This window comes from Phyllobates terribilis, unplaced genomic scaffold (genome assembly GCF_046119375.1).
Source record: "Phyllobates terribilis strain yellow unplaced genomic scaffold, ASM4611937v1 Scaffold_3__8_contigs__length_932513732, whole genome shotgun sequence".
NCBI lineage: Eukaryota > Metazoa > Chordata > Amphibia > Anura > Dendrobatidae > Phyllobates > Phyllobates terribilis.
Window position 1 is genome coordinate 585,570,092 of NW_027362763.1, and position 27,447 is coordinate 585,597,538.

Below are 27,447 nucleotides of genomic sequence, written 5' to 3' on the forward strand. Positions count from 1 at the left end.
AACTCCGAACAGAATTCCTCCGCCGGACGATCTCCCTGCTGGATCCTACGTAACTTAGACTCAGCAAGGGAGATCCGATCTGGGTCATCATATACGAGTCCCAGGGCAGCGAAAAACCTATCCACTGACTGGAGAGCCGGGGAACCCGGGGGAAGAGAGAACGCCCAAGATTGTGGGTCCCCTTGTAGGAGCGAGATGACAATTCCCACCCTTTGTTCTTCACTCCCCGATGACCGAGGCCGCAGCCGAAAGTACAATTTACATGCCTCCCGGAAAACAAAAAACTTGTCCCGCCCCCCAGTGAACCTATCAGGGAGAGCTACTTTAGGTTCTGGTCCGGCTTGCTCCTGAGGATGCCAAACCTTGGACCTAACGTCCGCCAGCTCCATGGACAAACTCTGCAATTGCCGAGCTAGACCAGCTACTGGATCCATAGTAGCTGGAGAAAAACTAAGTGGGTCGGTGAAAATGTCACGCTGTCTCTGTATACTGGAGGTAGGGGGCCTAAGCTGACCCTAAGCTGGGGCCCTGACTAATCCCTCAACCTGGAGGTACTGTTAAAGGTACAGAGGTCCAGGCCGCCAGCGTAACCCCTACCTCCTGAAGATCCCTGCACCTCAGTAATCTAGTCCTGAGAAGGACCCCGATCACAACCAAAGGGAACAAGAAATAATATGCCCAAACACAGTATTTAGACGAACGAGACAGTACAAGGGAAAAACCAAAACCACCTTGCATACAAACAACTTCTCAACTACAACAGAGGGAAAACCAACGGGAAAGGAGATAAATGATAAAGCGAGGAAAGGGAAAAAACACTTCCAAATACACTTATCTCAGCAACTCCAAACACCACGATCCGCTCTGTCAGTCTGAATGAAAAGCTTTCACCGACACCTCCCAAACAGACCAGCAGGTATATGAAGGAGTCTCACTACAGAAGTATTGATAGCAGCTGGGCGAGGCTGGACCTCATCTAGCCCAGAGAGAGAGAGAGAATTAACTCCCTCACTGCCGAGAAACACAAAGCACCAACAAGTCAGCTGCGAGAAGTCAGGCTGTGTACTCGTGACGATCTTCGTGGCAACACACCCGTGACAATGTGGCAGTCATACAGATGTTAATAAGTTCTTAATGTCGACTACGCCACCCGTTGTATTGCGGTCACTATGGCCGCCGCTGCAGCAGGGTCCGCTGAGGCTGATGGTGTAGGTGCAGCTTTTGATGGTATAACCCCCAACGGGTGGGGTATAGCCTCAGGGGGTCAGGTGCAGAGAATGGGGGTTGTGGTGGTGCAGCATAGATGTTAAAGGAAGACAGAGTCGGGTTATGCAGTTAAGGGTATTTACTCACTGCTGATGTTCCGGTCACTCCAGCTTCAAGTGACCTCCCGAGCCGTGCTGCATCCACCAGGTCCTGGATCCAGCCAACCCCCAAGCGAGTCCGGAGCGTGACCCTGAGCTCTCCTTCTGTCCTTTCTCTGGCCGTCCCCACTAGTGATCCACCCAGGTCCAGCTCCCTCGGGCCTTCTGTTGGGAGACCCTTGGCCTTGGGTTCCCTGACCCTCCACGTGGTATGCCTTCGGGGTGGATGTGGTGGGTGGCCGTGGCAGACGCTGCCCACGGCCTCCGGTCTCTGGCTGGGGTGTGTTTTTGCCCCCACCAGCTTGGGTTCCGGTACCCTGATGCCGACTCTTCACCCGTGGATTGGATTTGGGGTCTCAGAGTCCTCTCTTCTGTTTCCCCCTCTGGGTCTCTCTTGCTTTCTCCTCTCTCTCTCTCTCTGGGGCTGCTCTGCTCCTCTGCTTCTTTCTTCTCTGCAAAGGCTGACAGACTGACTGACCTGCAAAGACTGACTGACCCTGTTCTTAGTTGGTGCCCACCTTATATACACCCTCTATGTGTGAGCTCAGGTGACCAGCACCCAATGAGGTCCTATCTTTACCCAGGCTGCTCCCCCTATCTGCCCCTACACTACTTGGGATGTACCACCCCCCTCCCACTCCAGCCAGGAACAGACTCGGTCGTACCTGCACATTTCTAAGTGGGAGTACCGTCGGTCTGCTCCTCGGAAATGGGATGTGTGTAGTGCATGCAGCCTACCGAGCTCAGTTCCACACTCCATCCTTACCCGGGAGTGGAATACCACACCTCTGGGTTGAGGTGCAATACCCCTGTAGCAGCCGAATCCTCAGGGTGCTACAGGCACTATACACGTTATTCATGGGGGTCTTTTATTGATGGGGGTCTTTGTAAGGAGGTAGCTGGCAAGTCATAATGGTACTATACACGTTATTCATGGGTCTTTTATTGATGGGGGTCTTTGTAAGGAGGTAGCTGGCAAGTCATAAGGGTACTATACACGCTATTGATGGGGGTCTTTTATTGATGGGGGTCTTTGTAAGGAGGTAGCTGGCAAGTCATAATGGTACTATACACGTTATTCATGGGGTCTTTTATTGATGGGGTTTTTTGTAAGGAGGTAGCTGGCAAGTCATAAGGGTACTATACACGTTATTGATGGGAGGTTTTGTAAGGAGGTAGCTGGCAAGTCATAAGGGTACTATACACATTATTGATGGGGGTCTTTTATTGATGGGGGTCTTTGTAAGGAGGTAGCTGGCAAGTCATGATGGTACTATACACGTTATTGATGGGGGTCTTTTATTGATGGGGGTCTTTGTAAGGAGGTAGCTAGCAAGTCATGATGGTACTATACACATTATTCATGGGGGTCTTTTATTGACGGGGGTCTTTTAAGGAGGTAGCTGGCAAGTCATAATGGTACTATACACGTTATTCATGGGGGTCTTTTATTGATGGGGGTCTTTTAAGGAGTTAGCTGGCAAGTCATAATGGTACTATACACGTTATTGATGGGGGTCTTTTATTGATGGGGGTCTTTTAAGGAGGTAGCTGGCAAGTCATAATGGTACTATACACGTTATTCATGGGGGTCTTTTATTGATGGGGGTCTTTTATTGATGGGGGGTTTTGTAAGGAGGTAGCTGGCAAGTCATAAGGTTCTTGTCTGCTGCCTCCATCATGTCTAACGCCGGGCTCGGAATTCCTCATGTCCTACCTTCCTCTTCCCAGAAGCCACATCACGATTTACCTCAGGATGACGTCCCTCATGTTTCCCCCATTCCACCTCTGTTATTTCCGACACACACGTCCCACATCTGCCCGCCCATATGTGACTGCTTCCCTCCTGCTGTTCGGGGCACTGAAACCTGCGGACAGACTGACTGACCCGGAGCCATGGCAATCTGCCTTCTGGGCACCGTCTACCTGTGGGCGCTGGTCAGTGGGCAAATCGGAAGCCCTCAATGGACCACGGAGAAAGTAAGTGCATCCCTGGGTATTTCATGCTGCCGCCGGGATTAGTACGGGGAAGAGCCGTCAATGTCTCCTCAGTATGTAGCTCCTGTCTGCGCAGACGGTGGGAAGCCGCCCCTGTTTCTCCCGCTCATGACTGAAGGGAAGATCATGTCTTGGTGCCTCTGCCCTGAGGGCACAGCATACATGGAGACATGTAATGGAGGAATTTCTTGGTGGGTACTGCAACTACCATCTTGTCAGTTTCCAGTGTGTGAAAGAGTTGTAAACGGTGCTGTGCCATATGTCACACTAGCAATACTTCTCTAAGAATGAGCCCACTGCCAACAGAGCAGTACAGCTGCCATCAGCACAGTGCTACATGCCAGGCTGACAGCATTACTTCTCTTGTTTCTGAACTTTCTATAGGTGCAGCTTTACTTCAGGTGCACAGACATGATGTCTGCCCATGTGCATCTCTCCACCTGAAGCAAAGGCGTCCTGCCTTCATGTCTGTGATGTGTGTCTATGCACCTGAAGCAAAGGCTTCCTGCCTTCATGTCTGTGATGTGTGTCTGTGCACCTGAAGCAAAGGCTTCCTGCCTTCATGTCTGTGATGTGTGTCTGTGCACCTGAAGCAAAGGCGTCCTGCCTTCATGTGTGATGTGTGTCTATGCACCTGAAGCAAAGGCGTCCTGCCTTCATGTCTGTGATGTGTGTCTGTGCACCTGAAGCAAAGGCGTCCTGCCTTCATGTGTGATGTGTGTCTATGCACCTGAAGTAAAGGCGTCCTGCCTTCATGTGTGATGTGTGTCTGTGCACCTGAAGCAAAGGCTTCCTGCCTTCATGTCTGTGATGTGTGTCTGTGCACCTGAAGCAAAGGCGTCCTGCCTTCATGTGTGATGTGTATCTGTGCACCTGAAGCAAAGGCGTCCTGCCTTCATGTCTGATGTGCATCTCTCCACCTGAAGTAAAGGCGTCCTGCCTTCATGTGTGATGTGTGTCTGTGCAACTGAAGCAAAGGCGTCCTGCCTTCATGTGTGATGTGTGTCTGTGCACCTGAAGCAAAGGCGTCCTGCCTTCATGTCTGTGATGTGTGTCTATGCACCTGAAGCAAAGGCTTCCTGCCTTCATGTCTGTGATGTGTGTCTGTGCACCTGAAGCAAAGGCTTCCTGCCTTCATGTCTGTGATGTGTGTCTATGCACCTGAAGCAAAGGCGTCCTGCCTTCATGTCTGTGATGTGTGTCTGTGCACCTGAAGCAAAGGCTTCCTGCCTTCATGTCTGTGATGTGTGTCTATGCACCTGAAGCAAAGGTGTCCTGCCTTCATGTCTGTGATGTGTGTCTGTGCACCTGAAGCAAAGGCGTCCTGCCTTCATGTCTGTGATGTGTGTCTATGCACCTGAAGCAAAGGCGTCCTGCCTTCATGTCTGTGATGTGTGTCTCTCCACCTGAAGCAAAGGTGTCCTGCCTTCATGTCTGTGATGTGTATCTCTGCACCTGAAGTAAAGGCGTCCTGCCTTCATGTGTGATGTGTATCTGTGCACCTGAAGCAAAGGCGTCCTGCCTTCATGTCTGATGTGCATCTCTCCACCTGAAGTAAAGGCGTCCTGCCTTCATGTGTGATGTGTGTCTGTGCACCTGAAGCAAAGGCGTCCTGCCTTCATGTCTGTGATGTGTGTCTGTGCACCTGAAACAAAGGCGTCCTGCCTTCATGTGTGATGTGTGTCTGTGCACCTGAAGCAAAGGCGTCCTGCCTTCATGTATGATGTGTATCTGTGCACCTGAAGCAAAGGCATCCTGCCTTCATGTCTGTGATGTGTGTCCGTGCGCCTGAAGTAAAGGCGTCCTGCCTTCATGTCTGTGATGTGTGTCTGTGCACCTGAAGCAAAGGCGTCCTGCCTTCATGTGTGATGTGTGTCTGTTCACCTGAAGTAAAGGCGTCCTGCCTTCATGTGTGATGTGTGTCTGTTCACCTGAAACAAAGGCGTCCTGCCTTCATGTGTGATGTGTGTCTGTGCACCTGAAGCAAAGGCGTCCTGCCTTCATGTGTGATGTGTGTCTGTTCACCTGAAGCAAAGGCTTCCTGCCTTCATGTCTGTGATGTGTGTCTATGCACCTGAAGTAAAGGCGTCCTGCCTTCATGTCTGTGATGTGTGTCTATGCACCTGAAGCAAAGGCTTCCTGCCTTCATGTCTGTGATGTGTGTCTGTGCACCTGAAGCAAAGGCGTCCTGCCTTCATGTGTGATGTGTGTCTATGCACCTGAAGCAAAGGCGTCCTGCCTTCATGTCTGTGATGTGTGTCTGTGCACCTGAAGCAAAGGCTTCCTGCCTTCATGTCTGTGATGTGTGTCTGTGCACCTGAAGCAAAGGCGTCCTGCCTTCATGTGTGATGTGTATCTGTGCACCTGAAGCAAAGGCGTCCTGCCTTCATGTCTGATGTGCATCTCTCCACCTGAAGTAAAGGCGTCCTGCCTTCATGTGTGATGTGTGTCTGTGCAACTGAAGCAAAGGCGTCCTGCCTTCATGTGTGATGTGTGTCTGTGCACCTGAAGCAAAGGCGTCCTGCCTTCATGTCTGTGATGTGTGTCTATGCACCTGAAGCAAAGGCTTCCTGCCTTCATGTCTGTGATGTGTGTCTGTGCACCTGAAGCAAAGGCTTCCTGCCTTCATGTCTGTGATGTGTGTCTATGCACCTGAAGCAAAGGCGTCCTGCCTTCATGTCTGTGATGTGTGTCTGTGCACCTGAAGCAAAGGCTTCCTGCCTTCATGTCTGTGATGTGTGTCTATGCACCTGAAGCAAAGGCGTCCTGCCTTCATGTCTGTGATGTGTGTCTGTGCACCTGAAGCAAAGGCGTCCTGCCTTCATGTCTGTGATGTGTGTCTATGCACCTGAAGCAAAGGCGTCCTGCCTTCATGTCTGTGATGTGTGTCTCTCCACCTGAAGCAAAGGTGTCCTGCCTTCATGTCTGTGATGTGTATCTCTGCACCTGAAGTAAAGGCGTCCTGCCTTCATGTGTGATGTGTATCTGTGCACCTGAAGCAAAGGCGTCCTGCCTTCATGTCTGATGTGCATCTCTCCACCTGAAGTAAAGGCGTCCTGCCTTCATGTGTGATGTGTGTCTGTGCACCTGAAGCAAAGGCGTCCTGCCTTCATGTCTGTGATGTGTGTCTGTGCACCTGAAACAAAGGCGTCCTGCCTTCATGTGTGATATGTGTCTGTGCACCTGAAGCAAAGGCGTCCTGCCTTCATGTGTGATGTGTATCTGTGCACCTGAAGCAAAGGCATCCTGCCTTCATGTCTGTGATGTGTGTCCGTGCGCCTGAAGTAAAGGCGTCCTGCCTTCATGTCTGTGATGTGTGTCTGTGCACCTGAAGCAAAGGCGTCCTGCCTTCATGTGTGATGTGTGTCTGTTCACCTGAAGTAAAGGCGTCCTGCCTTCATGTGTGATGTGTGTCTGTTCACCTGAAACAAAGGCGTCCTGCCTTCATGTGTGATGTGTGTCTGTGCACCTGAAGCAAAGGCGTCCTGCCTTCATGTGTGATGTGTGTCTGTTCACCTGAAGCAAAGGCTTCCTGCCTTCATGTCTGTGATGTGTGTCTATGCACCTGAAGTAAAGGCGTCCTGCCTTCATGTCTGTGATGTGTGTCTATGCACCTGAAGCAAAGGCTTCCTGCCTTCATGTCTGTGATGTGTGTCTGTGCACCTGAAGCAAAGGCTTCCTGCCTTCATGTCTGTGATGTGTGTCTATGCACCTGAAGCAAAGGCGTCCTGCCTTCATGTCTGTGATGTGTGTCTCTCCACCTGAAGCAAAGGTGTCCTGCCTTCATGTCTGTGATGTGTATCTCTGCACCTGAAGTAAAGGCGTCCTGCCTTCATGTGTGATGTGTATCTGTGCACCTGAAGCAAAGGCGTCCTGCCTTCATGTCTGATGTGCATCTCTCCACCTGAAGTAAAGGCGTCCTGCCTTCATGTGTGATGTGTGTCTGTGCACCTGAAGCAAAGGCGTCCTGCCTTCATGTCTGTGATGTGTGTCTGTGCACCTGAAACAAAGGCGTCCTGCCTTCATGTGTGATATGTGTCTGTGCACCTGAAGCAAAGGCATCCTGCCTTCATGTCTGTGATGTGTGTCCGTGCGCCTGAAGTAAAGGCGTCCTGCCTTCATGTCTGTGATGTGTGTCTGTGCACCTGAAGCAAAGGCGTCCTGCCTTCATGTGTGATGTGTATCTGTGCACCTGAAGCAAAGGCATCCTGCCTTCATGTCTGTGATGTGTGTCCGTGCGCCTGAAGTAAAGGCGTCCTGCCTTCATGTGTGATGTGTGTCCGTGCGCCTGAAGTAAAGGCGTCCTGCCTTCATGTGTGATGTGTGTCTGTTCACCTGAAACAAAGGTGTCCTGCCTTCATGTGTGATGTGTGTCTGTTCACCTGAAGCAAAGGCGTCCTGCCTTCATGTGTGATGTGTGTCCGTGCGCCTGAAGTAAAGGCGTCCTGCCTTCATGTCTGTGATGTGTGTCTGTTCACCTGAAGCAAAGGCGTCCTGCCTTCATGTGTGATGTGTGTCTGTTCACCTGAAGTAAAGGAGTCCTGCTTTCTTGTGTGTGATGTGTGTCTGTGCACCTGAAACAAAGGCGTCCTGCCTTCATGTGTGATGTGTGTCTGTGCACCTGAAGCAAAGGCGTCCTGCCTTCATGTGTGATGTGTATCTGTGCACCTGAAGCAAAGGCGTCCTGCCTTCATGTCTGTGATGTGTGTCCGTGCGCCTGAAGTAAAGGTGTCCTGCCTTCATGTCTGTGATGTGTGTCTGTGCACCTGAAGCAAAGGCGTCCTGCCTTCATGTGTGATGTGTGTCTGTGCACCTGAAGCAAAGGCTTCCTGCCTTCATGTGTGATGTGTGTCTGTTCACCTGAAACAAAGGCGTCCTGCCTTCATGTGTGATGTGTGTCTGTGCACCTGAAGCAAAGGCGTCCTGCCTTCATGTGTGATGTGTGTCCGTGCGCCTGAAGTAAAGGCATCCTGCCTTCATGTCTGTGATGTGTGTCTGTTCACCTGAAGCAAAGGCGTCCTGCCTTCATGTGTGATGTGTGTCTGTTCACCTGAAGTAAAGGCGTCCTGCCTTCATGTGTGATGTGTGTCTGTGCACCTGAAGCAAAGGAGTCCTGCCTTCATGTGTGATGTGTGTCTGTGCACCTGAAGCAAAGGCGTCCTGCCTTCATGTGTGATGTGTGTCTGTTCACCTGAAGTAAAGGCGTCCTGCCTTCATGTCTGTGATGTGTGTCTGTTCACCTGAAACAAAGGCGTCCTGCCTTCATGTGTGATGTGTGTCTGTGCACCTGAAGCAAAGGCGTCCTGCCTTCATGTGTGATGTGTGTCTGTTCACCTGAAGTAAAGGCGTCCTGCCTTCATGTCTGTGATGTGTGTCTGTTCACCTGAAGTAAAGGCATCCTGCCTTCATGTGTGATGTGTGTCTGTTCACCTGAAGCAAAGGCGTCCTGCCTTCATGTCTGTGATGTGTGTCTGTGCACCTGAACAAAGGCGTCCTGCCTTCATGTGTGATGTGTGTCTGTGCACCTGAAGCAAAGGCGTCCTGCCTTCATGTGTGATGTGTGTCTGTGCACCTGAAGCAAAGGCGTCCTGCCTTCATGTGTGATGTGTGTCTGTTCACCTGAAGTAAAGGCGTCCTGCCTTCATGTCTGTGATGTGTGTCTGTTCACCTGAAACAAAGGCGTCCTGCCTTCATGTGTGATGTGTGTATGTGCACCTGAAGCAAATGCGTCCTGCCTTCATGTGTGATGTGTGTATGTGCACCTGAAGCAAAGGCGTCCTGTCTTCATGTGTGATGTGTGTATGTGCACCTGAAGCAAAGGCGTCCTGCCTTCATGTCTGTGATGTGTGTCTCTGCACCTGAGGTAAAGGCATCCTGCCTTCATGTCTGTGATGTGTGTCTCTGCACCTGAGCAAAGGCGTCCTGCCTTCATGTCTGTGATGTGCATCTCTGCACCTGAAGCAAAGGCGTCCTGCCTTCATGTCTGTGATGTGCATCTCTGCACCTGAAGCAAAGGCGTCCTGCCTTCATGTCTGTGATGTGTGTATGTGCACCTGAACAAAGGCGTCCTGCCTTCATGTGTGATGTGCGTCTGTGCACCTGAGCAAAGGCGTCCTGCCTTCATGTCTGTGATGTGTGTCTGTTCACCTGAAGCAAAGGCGTCCTGCCTTCATGTCTATGATGTGTGTCTGTGCACCTGAAGCAAAGGCATCCTGCCTTCATGTGTGATGTGTGTCTGCACCTGAAGCAAAGGCGTCCTGCCTTCATGTGTGATGTGTGTCTGTTCACCTGAAGTAAAGGCGTCCTGCCTTCATGTCTGTGATGTGTGTCTGTTCACCTGAAACAAAGGCGTCCTGCCTTCATGTGTGATGTGTGTATGTGCACCTGAAGCAAAGGTGTCCTGCCTTCATGTGTGATGTGTGTATGTGCACCTCAAGCAAAGGCGTCCTGCCTTCATGTGTGATGTGTGTATGTGCACCTGAAGCAAAGGCGTCCTGCCTTCATGTCTGTGATGTGTGTCTGTGTACCTGAAGCAAAGGCGTCCTGCCTTCATGTCTGTGATGTGTGTCTGTGCACCTGAAACAAAGGCGTCCTGCTTTCATGTGTGATGTGTGTCTGTGCACCTGAAGCAAAGGCGTCCTGCCTTCATGTGTGATGTGTGTCTGTTCACCTGAAGTAAAGGCGTCCTGCCTTCATGTGTGATGTGTGTCTGTTCACCTGAAGTAAAGGCGTCCTGCCTTCATGTGTGATGTGTGTCTGTTCACCTGAAGTAAAGGCGTCCTGCCTTCATGTGTGATGTGTGTCTGTTCACCTGAAACAAAGGCGTCCTGCCTTCATGTGTGATGTGTGTCTGTTCACCTGAAGTAAAGGCGTCCTGCCTTCATGTGTGATGTGTGTCTGTTCACCTGAAGTAAAGGCGTCCTGCCTTCATGTGTGATGTGTGTCTGTTCACCTGAAACAAAGGCGTCCTGCCTTCATGTGTGATGTGTGTCTGTGCACCTGAAGCAAAGGCGTCCTGCCTTCATGTGTGATGTGTGTCTGTTCACCTGAAGCAAAGGCGTCCTGTCTTCATGTGTGATGTGTGTCTGTTCACCTGAAGTAAAGGCGTCCTGCCTTCATGTCTGTGATGTGTGTCTGTTCACCTGAAGTAAAGGCGTCCTGCCTTCATGTGTGATGTGTGTCTGTGCACCTGAAGCAAAGGCGTCCTGCCTTCATGTCTGTGATGTGTGTCTGTTCACCTGAAGTAAAGGCGTCCTGCCTTCATGTCTGTGATGTGTGTCTGTGCACCTGAAAGAAAGGCGTTCTGCCTTCATGTGTGATGTGTGTCTGTGCACCTGAAGCAAAGGCGTCCTGCCTTCATGTGTGTGATGTGTGTCCGTGCGCCTGAAGTAAAGGCGTCCTGCCTTCATGTGTGATGTGTGTCTGTGCACCTGAAGCAAAGGTGTCCTGCCATCATGTGTGATGTGTGTCTGTGCCCCTGAAGCAAAGGCGTCCTGCCTTCATGTGTGATGTGTGTCTGTTCACCTGAAGTAAAGGCGTCCTGCCTTCATGTGTGATGTGTGTCTGTACACCTGAAACAAAGGCGTCCTGCCTTCATGTGTGATGTGTGTATGTGCACCTGAAGCAAAGGCGTCCTGCCTTCATGTGTGATGTGTGTCCGTGCGCCTGAAGTAAAGGCGTCCTGCCTTCATGTCTGTGATGTGTGTCTGTTCAACTGAAGCAAAGTCGTCCTGCCTTCATGTGTGATGCGTGTCTGTTCACCTGAAGTAAAGGCGTCCTGCCTTCATGTGTGATGTGTGTCTGTGCACCTGAAGCAAAGGCGTCCAGCCATCATGTGTGATGTGTGTCTGTGCACCTGAAGCAAAGGCGTCCTGCCTTCATGTGTGATGTGTGTCTGTTCACCTGAAGTAAAGGCGTCCTGCCTTCATGTGTGATGTGTGTCTGTTCACCTGAAGTAAAGGCGTCCTGCCTTCATGTCTGTGATGTGTGTCTGTTCACCTGAAACAAAGGCGTCCTGCCTTCATGTGTGATGTGTGTCTGTTCACCTGAAGTAAAGGCGTCCTGCCTTCATGTCTGTGATGTGTGTCCGTGCGCCTGAAGTAAAGGCGTCCTGCCTTCATGTCTGTGATGTGTGTCTGTGCACCTGAAGCAAAGGCGTCCTGCCTTCATGTGTGATGTGTGTCTGTGCACCTGAAGCAAAGGCGTCCTGCCTTCATGTGTGATGTGTGTCTGTTCACCTGAAGTAAAGGCGTCCTGCCTTCATGTGTGATGTGTGTCTGTTCACCTGAAGCAAAGGCGTCCTGCCTTCATGTCTGTGATGTGTGTCTGTTCACCTGAAACAAAGGCGTCCTGCCTTCATGTGTGATGTGTATCTGTGCCCCTGAAGCAAAGGCGTCCTACCTTCATGTGTGATGTGTGTCCGTGCGCCTGAAGTAAAGGCGTCCTGCCTTCATGTCTGTGATGTGTGTCTGTTCACCTGAAGTAAAGGCGTCCTGCATTCATGTGTGATGTGTGTATGTTCACCTGAAGTAAAGGCGTCCTGCCTTCATGTCTGTGATGTGTGTCTGTTCACCTGAAACAAAGGCGTCCTGCCTTCATGTGTGATGTGTGTATGTGCATCTGAAGCAAAGGCTTCCTGCCTTCATGTGTGATGTGTGTATGTGCACCTGAAGCAAAGGCGTCCTGCCTTCATGTCTGTGATGTGTGTCTGTGCACCTGAGCAAAGGCGTCCTGCCTTCATGTCTGTGATGTGCATCTCTGCACCTGAAGCAAAGGCGTCCTGCCTTCATGTCTGTGATGTGCATCTCTGCACCTGAAGCAAAGGCGTCCTGCCTTCATGTCTGTGATGTGTGTATGTGCACCTGAAGCAAAGGCGTCCTGCCTTCATGTGTGATGTGCGTCTGTGCACCTGAGCAAAGGCGTCCTGCCTTCATGTCTGTGATGTGTGTCTGTGCACCTGAAGCAAAGGCGTCCTGCCTTCATGTCTGTGATGTGTGTCTGTGCACCTGAAGCAAAGGCTTCCTGCCTTCATGTGTGATGTGTGTCTGTGCACCTGAAGCAAAGGCGTCCTGCCTTCATGTGTGATGTGTGTCTGTTCACCTGAAGTAAAGGCGTCCTGCCTTCATGTCTGTGATGTGTGTCTGTTCACCTGAAACAAAGGCGTCCTGCCTTCATGTGTGATGTGTGTATGTGCACCTGAAGCAAAGGCGTCCTGCCTTCATGTGTGATGTGTGTATGTGCACCTGAAGCAAAGGCGTCCTGCCTTCATGTCTGTGATGTGTGTCTGTTCACCTGAAACAAAGGCGTCCTGCCTTCATGTGTGATGTGTGTATGTGCACCTGAAGCAAAGGCGTCCTGCCTTCATGTGTGATGTGTGTATGTGCACCTGAAGCAAAGGCGTCCTGCCTTCATGTCTGTGATGTGTGTATGTGCACCTGAACAAAGGCGTCCTGCCTTCATGTGTGATGTGTGTCTCTGCACCTGAACAAAGGCGTCCTGCCTTCATGTCTGTGATGTGCATCTCTGCACCTGAAGCAAAGGCGTCCTGCCTTCATGTCTGAGATGTGCATCTCTGCACCTGAAGTAAAGGCGTCCTACCTTCATATGTGTGATGTGTGTCTGTGTACCTGAAGCAAAGGCGTCCTGCCTTCATGTCTGTGATGTGTGTCTGTGTACCTGAAGCAAAGGCGTCCTGCCTTCATGTCTGTGATGTGTGTCTGTGTACCTGAAGCAAAGGCGTCCTGCCTTCATGTCTGTGATGTGTGTCTCTGTACCTGAAGCAAAGGCGTCCTGCCTTCATGTCTGTGATGTGTGTCTGTGTACCTGAAGCAAAGGCGTCCTGCCTTCATGTCTGTGATGTCTATCTGTGCACCTGAAGCAAAGGCGTCCTGCCTTCATGTCTGTGATGTGCATCTCTCCACCTGAAACAAAGGCGTTCTGCCTTCATGTCTGTGATGTGTGTCCGTGCGCCTGAAGTAAAGGCGTCCTGCCTTCATGTGTGATGTGTGTCTGGACACCTGAAAAAAGGCGTCCTGCCTTCATGTGTGATGTGTGTCCGTGCGCCTGAAGTAAAGGCGTCCTGCCTTCATGTCTGTGATGTGTGTCTGTTCAACTGAAGCAAAGGCGTCGTGCCTTCATGTGTGATGTGTGTCTGTGCACCTGAAGCAAAGGCGTCCTGCCTTCATGTGTGATGTGTCTGTTCACCTGAAGCAAAGGCGTCCTGCCTTCATGTGTGATGTGTGTCTGTTCACCTGAAGTAAAGGCGTCCTGCCTTCATGTCTGTGATGTGTGTCTGTTCACCTGAAACAAAGGCATCCTGCCTTCATGTGTGATGTGTGTATGTGCACCTGAAGCAAAGGCGTCCTGCCTTCATGTCTGTGATGTGTGTCTGTGCACCTGAAGCAAAGGCGTCCTGCCTTCATGTCTGTGATGTGTGTCTGTGCACCTGAAGCAAAAGCGTCCTGCCTTCATGTGTGATGTGTGTCTGTTCACCTGAAGTAAAGGCGTCCTGCCTTCATGTCTGTGATGTGTGTCTGTTCACCTGAAACAAAGGCGTCCTGCCTTCATGTGTGATGTGTGTCTGTGCCCCTGAAGTAAAGGCGTCCTGCCTTCATGTCTGTGATGTGTGTCTGTTCACCTGAAACAAAGGCGTCCTGCCTTCATGTCTGTGATGTGTGTCTGTTCACCTGAAACAAAGGCGTCCTGCCTTCATGTCTGTGATGTGTGTCCGTGCGCCTGAAGTAAAGGCGTCCTGCCTTCATGTCTGTGATGTGTGTCTGTGCACCTGAAGCAAAGGAGTCCTGCCTTCATGTGTGATGTGTGTCTGTGCACCTGAAGCAAAGGCGTCCTGCCTTCATGTGTGATGTGTGTCTGTTCACCTGGAGTAAAGGCGTCCTGCCTTCATGTCTGTGATGTGTGTCTGTGCACCTGAAACAAAGGCGTCCTGCCTTCATGTGTGATGTGTCTCTGTGCACCTGAAGCAAAGGCGTCCTGCCTTCATGTGTGATGTGTGTCCGTGCACCTGAAATAAAGGCGTCCTGCCTTCATGTCTGTGATGTGTGTCTGTGCACCTGAAAGAAAGGCTTCCTGCCTTCATGTGTGATGTGTGTCTGTGCACCTGAAGCAAAGGCGTCCTGCCTTCATGTCTGTGATGTGTATCTGTGCACCTGAAGCAAAGGCGTCCTGCCTTCATGTCTGTGATGTGCATCTCTGCACCTGAAGCAATGGCGTCCTGCCTTCATGTCTGTGATGTGTGTATGTGCACCTGAACAAAGGCGTCCTGCCTTCATGTGTGATGTGCGTCTGTGCACCTGAGCAAAGGCGTCCTGCCTTCATGTCTGTGATGTGTGTCTGTGCACCTGAAGCAAAGGCGTCCTGCCTTCATGTCTGTGATGTGTGTCTGTTCACCTGAAGCAAAGGCGTCCTGCCTTCATGTGTGATGTGTGTCTGTTCACCTGAAGTAAAGGCGTCCTGCCTTCATGTGTGATGTGTGTCTGTGCACCTGAAGTATAGGCGTCCTGCCTTCATGTCTGTGATGTGTGTCTGTGCACCTGAAGCAAAGGCGTCCTGCCTTCATGTGTGATGTGTGTCTGTGCACCTGAAGCAAAGGCGTCCTGCCTTCATGTGTGATGTGTGTCTGTTCACCTGAAGCAAAGGCGTCCTGCCTTCATGTCTGTGATGTGTGTCTGTTCACCTGAAACAAAGGCGTCATGCCTTCATGTGTGATGTGTGTATGTGCACCTGAAGCAAAGGCGTCCTGCCTTCATGTGTGATGTGTGTATGTGCACCTGAAGCAAAGGCGTCCTGCCTTCATGTCTGTGATGTGTGCATGTGCACCTGAACAAAGGCGTCCTGCCTTCATGTGTGATGTGCGTCTGTGCACCTGAGCAAAGGCGTCCTGCCTTCATGTCTGTGATGTGTGTCTGTGCACCTGAGGTAAAGGCATCCTGCCTTCATGTCTGTGATGTGTGTCTCTGCACCTGAGCAAAGGCGTCCTGCCTTCATGTCTGTGATGTGCATCTCTGCACCTGAAGCAAAGGCGTCCTGCCTTCATGTCTGTGATGTGCATCTCTGCACCTGAAGCAAAGGCGTCCTGCCTTCATGTCTGTGATGTATGTATGTGCACCTGAACAATGGCGTCCTGCCTTCATGTGTGATGTGCGTCTGTGCACCTGAGCAAACGCGTCTTGCCTTCATGTCTGTGATGTGTGTCTGTGCACCTGAAGCAAAGGCGTCCTGCCTTCATGTCTGTGATGTGTGTCTGTGCACCTGAAGCAAAGGCGTCCTGCCTTCATGTGTGATGTGTGTCTGTTCACCTGAAGTAAAGGCGTCCTGCCTTCATGTCTGTGATGTGTGTCTATGCACCTGAAGCAAAGGCGTCCTGCCTTCATGTCTGTGATGAGTGTCTCTCCACCTGAAGCAAAGGCGTCCTGCCTTCATGTCTGTGATGTGTGTCTGTGTACCTGAAGTAAAGGCGTCCTGCCTTCATGTGTGATGTGTATCTGTGCACCTGAAGCAAAGGCGTCCTGCCTTCATGTCTGATGTGCATTTCTCCACCTGAAGCAAAGGCGTCCTGCCTTCATGTCTGTGATGTGTGTCTGTGCACCTGAAGTAAAGGCGTCCTGCCTTCATGTCTGTGATGTGTGTCCGTGCACCTGAAGCAAAGGCGTCCTGCCTTCATGTGTGATGTGTGTCTGTGCACCTGAAGCAAAGGTGTCCTGCCTTCATGTGTGATGTGTGTCCGTGTGCCTGAAGTAAAGGCGTCCTGCCTTCATGTCTGTGATGTGTGTCTGTGCACCTGAAACAAAGGCGTCCTGCCTTCATGTGTGATGTGTGTCTGTGCACCTGAAGCAAAGGCGTCCTGCCTTCATGTGTGATGTGTGTCTGTTCACCTGAAGTAAAGGCGTCCTGCCTTCATGTGTGATGTGTGTCTGTTCACCTGAAGTAAAGGCGTCCTGCCTTCATGTGTGATGTGTGTCTGTTCACCTGAAACAAAGGCGTCCTGCCTTCATGTGTGATGTGTGTCTGTTCACCTGAAGTAAAGGCGTCCTGCCTTCATGTGTGATGTGTGTCTGTTCACCTGAAGTAAAGGCGTCCTGCCTTCATGTGTGATGTGTGTCTGTTCACCTGAAACAAAGGTGTCCTGCCTTCATGTGTGATGTGTGTCTGTGCACCTGAAGCAAAGGCGTCCTGCCTTCATGTGTGATGTGTGTCTGTTCACCTGAAGCAAAGGCGTCCTGTCTTCATGTGTGATGTGTGTCTGTTCACCTGAAGTAAAGGCGTCCTGCCTTCATGTTTGATGTGTGTCTGTGCACCTGAAGCAGAGGCGTCCTGCCTTCATGTGTGATGTGTGTCTGTTCACCTGAAGTAAAGGCGTCCTGCCTTCATGTCTGTGATGTGTGTCTGTTCACCTGAAGTAAAGGCGTCCTGCCTTCATGTGTGATGTGTGTCTGTGCACCTGAAGCAAAGGCGTCCTGCCTTCATGTCTGTGATGTGTGTCTGTTCACCTGAAGTAAAGGCGTCCTGCCTTCATGTCTGTGATGTGTGTCTGTGCACCTGAAAGAAAGGCGTTCTGCCTTCATGTGTGATGTGTGTCTGTGCACCTGAAGCAAAGGCGTCCTGCCTTCATGTGTGTGATGTGTGTCCGTGCGCCTGAAGTAAAGGCGTCCTGCCTTCATGTGTGATGTGTGTCTGTGCACCTGAAGCAAAGGCGTCCTGCCATCATGTGTGATGTGTGTCTGTGCACCTGAAGCAAAGGCATCCTGCCTTCATGTGTGATGTGTGTCTGTTCACCTGAAGTAAAGGCGTACTGCCTTCATGTGTGATGTGTGTCTGTACACCTGAAACAAAGGCGTCCTGCCTTCATGTGTGATGTGTGTATGTGCACCTGAAGCAAAGGCGTCCTACCTTCATGTGTGATGTGTGATGTGTGTCCGTGCGCCTGAAGTAAAGGCGTCCTGCCTTCATGTCTGTGATGTGTGTCTGTTCAACTGAAGCAAAGTCGTCCTGCCTTCATGTGTGATGCGTGTCTGTTCACCTGAAGTAAAGGCGTCCTGCCTTCATGTGTGATGTGTGTCTGTGCACCTGAAGCAAAGGCGTCCAGCCTTCATGTGTGATGTGTGTCTGTGCACCTGAAGCAAAGGCGTCCTGCCTTCATGTGTGATGTGTGTCTGTTCACCTGAAGTAAAGGCGTCCTGCCTTCATGTGTGATGTGTGTCTGTTCACCTGAAGTAAAGGCGTCCTGCCTTCATGTCTGTGATGTGTGTCTGTTCACCTGAAACAAAGGCGTCCTGCCTTCATGTGTGATGTGTGTCTGTGCACCTGAAGCAAAGGCGTCCTGCCTTCATGTGTGATGTGTGTCTGTTCACCTGAAGTAAAGGCGTCCTGCCTTCATGTCTGTGATGTGTGTCCGTGCGCCTGAAGTAAAGGCGTCCTGCCTTCATGTCTGTGATGTGTGTCTGTGCACCTGAAGCAAAGGCGTCCTGCCTTCATGTGTGATGTGTGTCTGTGAACCTGAAGCAAAGGCGTCCTGCCTTCATGTGTGATGTGTGTCTGTTCACCTGAAGTAAAGGCGTCCTGCCTTCATGTGTGATGTGTGTCTGTTCACCTGAAGCAAAGGCGTCCTGCCTTCATGTCTGTGATGTGTGTCTGTTCACCTGAAACAAAGGCGTCCTGCCTTCATTTGTGATGAGTATCTGTGCCCCTGAAGCAAAGGCGTCCTGCCTTCATGTGTGATGTGTGTCCGTGCGCCTGAAGTAAAGGCGTCCTGCCTTCATGTCTGTGATGTGTGTCTGTTCACCTGAAGTAAAGGCGTCCTGCCTTCATGTGTGATGTGTGTATGTTCACCTGAAGTAAAGGCGTCCTGCCTTCATGTCTGTGATGTGTGTCTGTTCACCTGAAACAAAGGCGTCCTGCCTTCATATCTGTGATGTGTGTATGTGCACCTGAACAAAGGCGTCCTGCCTTCATGTGTGATGTGTGTATGTGCATCTGAAGCAAAGGCTTCCTGCCTTCATGTGTGATGTGTGTATGTGCACCTGAAGCAAAGGCGTCCTGCCGTCATGTCTGTGATGTGTGTCTGTGCACCTGAGCAAAGGCGTCCTGCCTTCATGTCTGTGATGTGCATCTCTGCACCTGAAGCAAAGGCGTCCTGCCTTCATGTCTGTGATGTGCATCTCTGCACCTGAAGCAAAGGCGTCCTGCCTTCATGTCTGTGATGTGTGTATGTGCACCTGAACAAAGGCGTCCTGCCTTCATGTGTGATGTGCGTCTGTGCACCTGAGCAAAGGCGTCCTGCCTTCATGTCTGTGATGTGTGTCTGTGCACCTGAAGCAAAGGCGTCCTGCCTTCATGTCTGTGATGTGTGTCTGTGCACCTGAAGCAAAGGCTTCCTGCCTTCATGTGTGATGTGTGTCTGTGCACCTGAAGCAAAGGCGTCCTGCCTTCATGTGTGATGTGTGTCTGTTCACCTGAAGTAAAGGCGTCCTGCCTTCATGTCTGTGATGTGTGTCTGTTCACCTGAAACAAAGGCGTCCTGCCTTCATGTGTGATGTGTGTATGTGCACCTGAAGCAAGGGCGTCCTGCCTTCATGTGTGTTGTGTGTATGTGCACCTGAAGCAAAGGCGTCCTGCCTTCATGTCTGTGATGTGTGTCTGTTCACCTGAAACAAAGGCGTCCTGCCTTCATGTGTGATGTGTGTATGTGCACCTGAAGCAAAGGCGTCCTGCCTTCATGTGTGATGTGTGTATGTGCACCTGAAGCAAAGGCGTCCTGCCTTCATGTCTGTGATGTGTGTATGTGCACCTGAACAAAGGCGTCCTGCCTTCATGTGTGATGTGTGTCTCTGCACCTGAGCAAAGGCGTCCTGCATTCATGTCTGTGATGTGCATCTCTGCACCTGAAGCAAAGGCGTCCTGCCTTCATGTCTGAGATGTGCATCTCTGCACCTGAAGTAAAGGCGTCCTGCCTTCATGTGTGTGATGTGTGTCTGTGTACCTGAAGCTAAGGCGTCCTGCCTTCATGTCTGTGATGTGTGTCTGTGTACCTGAAGCAAAGGCGTCCTGCCTTCATGTCTGTGATGTGTGTCTGTGTACCTGAAGCAAAGGTGTCCTGCCTTCATGTCTGTGATGTGTGTCTGTGTACCTGAAGCAAAGGCGTCCTGCCTTCATGTCTGTGATGTGTGTCTGTGTACCTGAAGCAAAGGCGTCCTGCCTTCATGTCTGTGATGTGTGTCTGTGCACCTGAAGCAAAGGCGTCCTGCCTTCATGTCTGTGATGTGCATCTCTCCACCTGAAGCAAAGGCATCCTGCCTTCATGTCTGTGATGTGTGTCTGTGTACCTGAAGCAAAGGCGTCCTCCCGTCATGTCTGTGATGTGTGTCTGTGCACCTGAAGCAAAGGCGTCCTGCCTTCATGTCTGTGATGTGTGTCTGTGCACCTGAAGCAAAGGCGTCCTGCCTTCATGTCTGTGATGTTTGTCTATGCACCTGAAGGAAAGGCGTCCTGCCTTCATGTCTGTGATGTGTGTCTATGCACCTGAAGTAAAGGCGTCCTGCCTTCATGTGTGATGTCTATCTGTGCACCTGAAGCAAAGGCGTCCTGCCTTCATGTCTGATGTGCATCTCTCCACCTGAAGCAAAGGCGTTCTGCCATCATGTCTGTGATGTGTGTCCGTGCGCCTGAAGTAAAGGCGTCCTGCCTTCATGTGTGATGTGTGTCTGGACACCTGAAAAAAAGGCGTCCTGCCTTCATGTGTGATGTGTGTCCGTGCGCCTGAAGTAAAGGCGTCCTGCCTTCATGTCTGTGATGTGTGTCTGTTCACCTGAAGCAAAGGCGTCGTGCCTTCATGTGTGATGTGTGTCTGTGCACCTGAAGCAAAGGCGTCCTGCCTTCATGTGTGATGTGTGTCTGTGCACCTGAAGCAAAGGCGTCCTGCCTTCATGTGTGATGTGTGTCTGTTCACCTGAAGTAAAGGCGTCCTGCCTTCATGTCTGTGATGTGTGTCTGTTCACCTGAAACAAAGGCGTCCTGCCTTCATGTGTGATGTGTGTATGTGCACCTGAAGCAAAGGCGTCCTGCCTTCATGTGTGTATGTGCACCTGAAGCAAAGGCATCCTGCCTTCATGTGTGATGTGCGTCTGTGCACCTGAGCAAAGGCGTCCTGCCTTCATGTCTGTGATGTGTGTCTGTGCACCTGAAGCAAAGGCGTCCTGCCTTCATGTCTGTGATGTGTGTCTGTGCACCTGAAGCAAAGGCGTCCTGCCTTCATGTCTGTGATGTGTGTCTGTGCACCTGAAGCAAAAGCGTCCTGCCTTCATGTGTGATGTGTGTCTGTTCACCTGAAGTAAAGGCGTCCTGCCTTCATGTCTGTAATGTGTGTCTGTTCACCTGAAACAAAGGCGTCCTGCCTTCATGTGTGATGTGTGTCTGTGCCCCTGAAGTAAAGGCGTCCTGCCTTCATGTCTGTGATGTGTGTCTGTTCACCTGAAACAAAGGCGTCCTGCCTTCATGTCTGTGATGTGTGTCTGTTCACCTGAAACAAAGGCGTCCTGCCTTCATGTCTGTGATGTGTGTCCGTGCGCCTGAAGTAAAGGCGTCCTGCCTTCATGTCTGTGATGTGTGTCTGTGCACCTGAAGCAAAGGAGTCCTGCCTTCATGTGTGATGTGTGTCTGTGCACCTGAAGCAAAGGCGTCCTGCCTTCATGTGTGATGTGTGTCTGTTCACCTGGAGTAAAGGCGTCCTGCCTTCATGTCTGTGATGTGTGTCTGTGCACCTGAAACAAAGGCGTCCTGCCTTCATGTGTGATGTGTGTCTGTGCACCTGAAGCAAAGGCGTCCTGCCTTCATGTGTGATGTGTGTCCGTGCACCTGAAATAAAGGCGTCCTGCCTTCATGTCTGTGATGTGTGTCTGTGCACCTGAAAGAAAGGGGTCCTGCCTTCATGTGTGATGTGTGTATGTGCACCTGAACAAAGGCGTCCTGCCTTCATGTGTGATGTGCGTCTGTGCACCTGAGCAAAGGCGTCCTGCCTTCATGTCTGTGATGTGTGTCTGTGCACCTGAAGCAAAGGCGTCCTGCCTTCATGTCTGTGATGTGTGTCTGTGCACCTGAAGCAAAGGCTTCCTGCCTTCATGTGTGATGTGTGTCTGTGCACCTGAAGCAAAGGCGTCCTGCCTTCATGTGTGATGTGTGTCTGTTCACCTGAAGTAAAGGCGTCCTGCCTTCATGTCTGTGATGTGTGTCTGTTCACCTGAAACAAAGGCGTCCTGCCTTCATGTGTGATGTGTGTATGTGCACCTGAAGCAAAGGCGTCCTGCCTTCATGTGTGTTGTGTGTATGTGCACCTGAAGCAAAGGCGTCCTGCCTTCATGTCTGTGATGTGTGTCTGTTCACCTGAAACAAAGGCGTCCTGCCTTCATGTGTGATGTGTGTATGTGCACCTGAAGCAAAGGCGTCCTGCCTTCATGTGTGATGTGTGTATGTGCACCTGAAGCAAAGGCGTCCTGCCTTCATGTCTGTGATGTGTGTATGTGCACCTGAACAAAGGCGTCCTGCCTTCATGTGTGATGTGTGTCTCTGCACCTGAGCAAAGGCGTCCTGCATTCATGTCTGTGATGTGCATCTCTGCACCTGAAGCAAAGGCGTCCTGCCTTCATGTCTGAGATGTGCATCTCTGCACCTGAAGTAAAGGCGTCCTGCCTTCATGTGTGTGATGTGTGTCTGTGTACCTGAAGCAAAGGCGTCCTGCCTTCATGTCTGTGATGTGTGTCTGTGTACCTGAAGCAAAGGCGTCCTGCCTTCATGTCTGTGATGTGTGTCTGTGTACCTGAAGCAAAGGTGTCCTGCCTTCATGTCTGTGATGTGTGTCTGTGTACCTGAAGCAAAGGCGTCCTGCCTTCATGTCTGTGTACCTGAAGCAAAGGCGTCCTGCCTTCATGTCTGTGATGTGTGTCTGTGCACCTGAAGCAAAGGCGTCCTGCCTTCATGTCTGTGATGTGCATCTCTCCACCTGAAGCAAAGGCATCCTGCCTTCATGTCTGTGATGTGTGTCTGTGTACCTGAAGCAAAGGCGTCCTCCCGTCATGTCTGTGATGTGTGTCTGTGCACCTGAAGCAAAGGCGTCCTGCCTTCATGTCTGTGATGTGTGTCTGTGCACCTGAAGCAAAGGCGTCCTGCCTTCATGTCTGTGATGTTTGTCTATGCACCTGAAGGAAAGGCGTCCTGCCTTCATGTCTGTGATGTGTGTCTATGCACCTGAAGTAAAGGCGTCCTGCCTTCATGTGTGATGTCTATCTGTGCACCTGAAGCAAAGGCGTCCTGCCTTCATGTCTGATGTGCATCTCTCCACCTGAAGCAAAGGCGTTCTGCCATCATGTCTGTGATGTGTGTCCGTGCGCCTGAAGTAAAGGCGTCCTGCCTTCATGTGTGATGTGTGTCTGGACACCTGAAAAAAAGGCGTCCTGCCTTCATGTGTGATGTGTGTCCGTGCGCCTGAAGTAAAGGCGTCCTGCCTTCATGTCTGTGATGTGTGTCTGTTCACCTGAAGCAAAGGCGTCGTGCCTTCATGTGTGATGTGTGTCTGTGCACCTGAAGCAAAGGCGTCCTGCCTTCATGTGTGATGTGTGTCTGTGCACCTGAAGCAAAGGCGTCCTGCCTTCATGTGTGATGTGTGTCTGTTCACCTGAAGTAAAAGCGTCCTGCCTTCATGTCTGTGATGTGTGTCTGTTCACCTGAAACAAAGGCGTCCTGCCTTCATGTGTGATGTGTGTATGTGCACCTGAAGCAAAGGCGTCCTGCCTTCATGTGTGTATGTGCACCTGAAGCAAAGGCATCCTGCCTTCATGTGTGATGTGCGTCTGTGCACCTGAGCAAAGGCGTCCTGCCTTCATGTCTGTGATGTGTGTCTGTGCACCTGAAGCAAAGGCGTCCTGCCTTCATGTCTGTGATGTGTGTCTGTGCACCTGAAGCAAAGGCGTCCTGCCTTCATGTCTGTGATGTGTGTCTGTGCACCTGAAGCAAAAGCGTCCTGCCTTCATGTGTGATGTGTGTCTGTTCACCTGAAGTAAAGGCGTCCTGCCTTCATGTCTGTGATGTGTGTCTGTTCACCTGAAACAAAGGCGTCCTGCCTTCATGTGTGATGTGTGTCTGTGCCCCTGAAGTAAAGGCGTCCTGCCTTCATGTCTGTGATGTGTGTCTGTTCACCTGAAACAAAGGCGTCCTGCCTTCATGTCTGTGATGTGTGTCTGTTCACCTGAAACAAAGGCGTCCTGCCTTCATGTCTGTGATGTGTGTCCGTGCGCCTGAAGTAAAGGCGTCCTGCCTTCATGTCTGTGATGTGTGTCTGTGCACCTGAAGCAAAGGAGTCCTGCCTTCATGTGTGATGTGTGTCTGTGCACCTGAAGCAAAGGCGTCCTGCCTTCATGTGTGATGTGTGTCTGTTCACCTGGAGTAAAGGCGTCCTGCCTTCATGTCTGTGATGTGTGTCTGTGCACCTGAAACAAAGGCGTCCTGCCTTCATGTGTGATGTGTGTCTGTGCACCTGAAGCAAAGGCGTCCTGCCTTCATGTGTGATGTGTGTCCGTGCACCTGAAATAAAGGCGTCCTGCCTTCATGTCTGTGATGTGTGTCTGTGCACCTGAAAGAAAGGGGTCCTGCCTTCATGTGTGATGTGTGTCTGTGCACCTGAAGCAAAGGCGTCCTGCCTTCATGTGTGATGTGTATCTGTGCACCTGAAGCAAAGGCGTCCTGCCTTCATGTCTGTGATGTGCATCTCTGCACCTGAAGCAATGGCGTCTTGCCTTCATGTCTGTGATGTGTGTATGTGCACCTGAACAAAGGCGTCCTGCCTTCATGTGTGATGTGCGTCTGTGCACCTGAGCAAAGGCGTCCTGCCTTCATGTCTGTGATGTGTGTCTGTGCACCTGAAGCAAAGGCGTCCTGCCTTCATGTCTGTGATGTGTGTCTGTTCACCTGAAGCAAAGGCGTCCTGCCTTCATGTGTGATGTGTGTCTGTTCACCTGAAGTAAAGGCGTCCTGCCTTCATGTGTGATGTGTGTCTGTGCACCTGAAGTAAAGGCGTCCTGCCTTCATGTCTGTGATGTGTGTCTGTGCACCTGAAGCAAAGGCGTCCTGCCTTCATGTGTGATGTGTGTCTGTTCACCTGAAGTAAAGGCGTCCTGCCTTCATGTCTGTGATGTGTGTCTGTGCACCTGAAGCAAAGGCGTCCTGCCTTCATGTGTGATGTGTGTCTGTGCACCTGAAGCAAAGGCGTCCTGCCTTCATGTGTGATGTGTGTCTGTTCACCTGAAGTAAAGACGTCCTGCCTTCATGTCTGTGATGTGTGTCTGTTCACCTGAAACAAAGGCGTCCTGCCTTCATGTGTGATGTGTGTCTGTGCCCCTGAAGCAAAGGCGTCCTGCCTTCATGTGTGATGTGTGTCCGTGCGCCTGAAGTAAAGGCGTCCTGCCTTCATGTGTGATGTGTGTCTGTTCACCTGAAGTAAAGGCGTCCTGCCTTCATGTCTGTGATGTGTGTCTGTTCACCTGAAACAAAGGCGTCCTGCCTTCATGTCTGTGATGTGTGTCTGTGTACCTGAAGTAAAGGCGTCCTGCCTTCATGTGTGATGTGTGTCTGTGCACCTGAAGCAAAGGCGTCCTGCCTTCATGTGTGATGTGTGTCTGTGCACCTGAAGCAAAGGCGTCCTGCCTTCATGTGTGATGTGTGTCTGTTCACCTGAAGTAAAGGCTTCCTGCCTTCATGTCTGTGATGTGTGTCTGTGCCCCTGAAGCAAAGGCGTCCTGCCTTCATGTGTGATGTGTGTCTGTGCCCCTGAAGCAAAGGCGTCCTGCCTTCATGTGTGATGTGTGTCCGTGCGCCTGAAGTAAAGGCGTCCTGCCTTCATGTCTGTGATGTGTGTCTGTTCACCTGAAGCAAAGGCGTCCTGCCTTCATGTGTGATGTGTGTCTGTTCACCTGAAGTAAAGGCATCCTGCCTTCATGTGTGATGTTTGTCTGTTCACCTGAAGCAAAGGCGTCCTGCCTTCATGTGTGATGTGTGTCTGTGCACCTGAAGCAAAGGCGTCCTGCCTTCATGTGTGATGTGTGTCTGTGCACCTGAAGCAAAGGCGACCTGCCTTCATGTGTGATGTGTGTCTGTTCACCTGAAGTAAAGGCGTCCTGCCTTCATGTCTGTGATGTGTGTCTGTTCACCTGAAACAAAGGCGTCCTGCCTTCATGTGTGATGTGTGTATGTGCACCTGAAGCAAAGGCGTCCTGCCTTCATGTGTGATGTGTGTATGTGCACCTGAAGCAAAGGCGTCCTGCCTTCATGTGTGATGTGTGTATGTGCACCTGAAGCAAAGGCGTCCTGCCTTCATGTCTGTGATGTGTGTCTGTGCAACTGAACAAAGGCGTCCTGCCTTCATGTGTGATGTGCGTCTGTGCACCTGAGCAAAGGCGTCCTGCCTTCATGTCTGTGATGTGTGTCTGTGCACCTGAAGCAAAGGCGTCCTGCCTTCATGTCTGTGATGTGTGTCTGTGCACCTGAAGCAAAGGCGTCCTGCCTTCATGTGTGATGTGTGTCTGTGCACCTGAAGCAAAGGCGTCCTGCCTTCATGTGTGATGTGTGTCTGTTCACCTGAAGTAAAGGCGTCCTGCCTTCATGTCTGTGATGTGTGTCTGTTCACCTGAAACAAAGGCGTCCTGCCTTCATGTGTGATGTGTGTATGTGCACCTGAAGCAAAGGCGTCCTGCCTTCATGTGTGATGTGTGTATGTGCACCTGAAGCAAAGGCGTCCTGCCTTCATGTCTGTGATGTGTGTATGTGCACCTGAACAAAGGCGTCCTGCCTTCATGTGTGATGTGCGTCTGTGCACCTGAGCAAAGGCGTCCTGCCTTCATGTGTGTGATGTGTGTCTGTGCACCTGAGGTAAAGGCATCCTGCCTTCATGTCTGTGATGTGTGTCTCTGCACGGGAGCAAAGGCGTCCTGCCTTCATGTCTGTGATGTGCATCTCTGCACCTGAAGCAAAGGCGTCCTGCCTTCATGTCTGTGATGTGCATCTCTGCACCTGAAGCAAAGGCGTCCTGCCTTCATGTCTGTGATGTGTGTATGTGCACCTGAACAAAGGCGTCCTGCCTTCATGTGTGATGTGCATCTGTGCACCTGAGCAAAGGCGTCCTGCCTTCATGTGTGATGTGTGTCTGTGCACCTAAAGCAAAGGCGTCCTGCCTTCATGTCTGTGATGTGTGTCTGTGCACCTGAAGCAAAGGCGTCCTGCCTTCATGTGTGATGTGTGTCTGTGCACCTGAAGCAAAGGCGTCCTGCCTTCATGTGTGATGTGTGTCTGTTCACCTGAAGTAAAGGCGTCCTGCCTTCATGTCTGTGATGTGTGTCTGTTCACCTGAAACAAAGGCGTCCTGCCTTCATGTGTGATGTGTGTCTGTGCACCTGAAGCAAAGGCGTCCTGCCTTCATGTGTGATGTGTGTATGTGCACCTGAAGCAAAGGCGTCCTGCCTTCATGTGTGATGTGTGTATGTGCACCTGAAGCAAAGGCGTCCTGCCTTCATGTCTGTGATGTGTGTATGTGCACCTGAACAAAGGCGTCCTGCCTTCATATGTGATGTGCGTCTGTGCACCTGAGCAAAGGCGTCCTGCCTTCATGTCTGTGATGTGTGTCTGTGTACCTGAAGCAAAGGCGTCCTGCCTTCATGTCTGTGATGTGTGTCTGTGTACCTGAAGCAAAGGCGTCCTGCCTTCATGTCTGTGATGCGAGTCTGTGCTCCTGAAGCAAAGGCGTCCTGCCTTCATGTCTGTGATGTGCATCTCTCCACCTGAAGCAAAGGCATCCTGCCTTCATGTCTGTGATGTGTGTCTGTGTACCTGAAGCAAAGGCGTCCTCCCGTCATGTCTGTGATGTGTGTCTGTGCACCTGAAGCAAAGGCGTCCTGCCTTCATGTGTGTGATGTGTGTTTGTGCACCTGAAGCAAAGGCGTCCTGCCTTCATGTCTGTGATGTGTGTCTATGCACCTGAAGGAAAGGCGTCCTGCCTTCATGTCTGTGATGTGTGTCTATGCACCTGAAGCAAAGG

The 27,447-nt window shown here is 51.2% G+C and overlaps 1 protein-coding gene and 1 long non-coding RNA gene across 2 annotated transcripts in view; one reads left to right on the plus strand and one right to left on the minus strand.

The window, feature by feature from the left end:
- The window catches only part of LOC141257212 (uncharacterized), a 271,315-nt gene extending 267,838 nt beyond the window's left edge, over window positions 1-3,477 (minus strand). The window contains exon 1 of the long non-coding RNA XR_012318039.1: window positions 3,082-3,477. This is a non-coding gene — a long non-coding RNA (uncharacterized lncRNA). The remainder of the gene's footprint in view (window positions 1-3,081) is intronic.
- Window positions 3,026-27,447, plus strand: part of QPCT (glutaminyl-peptide cyclotransferase) — a 268,592-nt gene continuing 244,170 nt past the window's right edge. Inside the window, exon 1 of the mRNA XM_073671463.1 lies at window positions 3,026-3,344. Within this exon, the coding sequence (XP_073527564.1) occupies window positions 3,261-3,344 (84 nt within the window). The 5' untranslated portion in view covers window positions 3,026-3,260. The remainder of the gene's footprint in view (window positions 3,345-27,447) is intronic.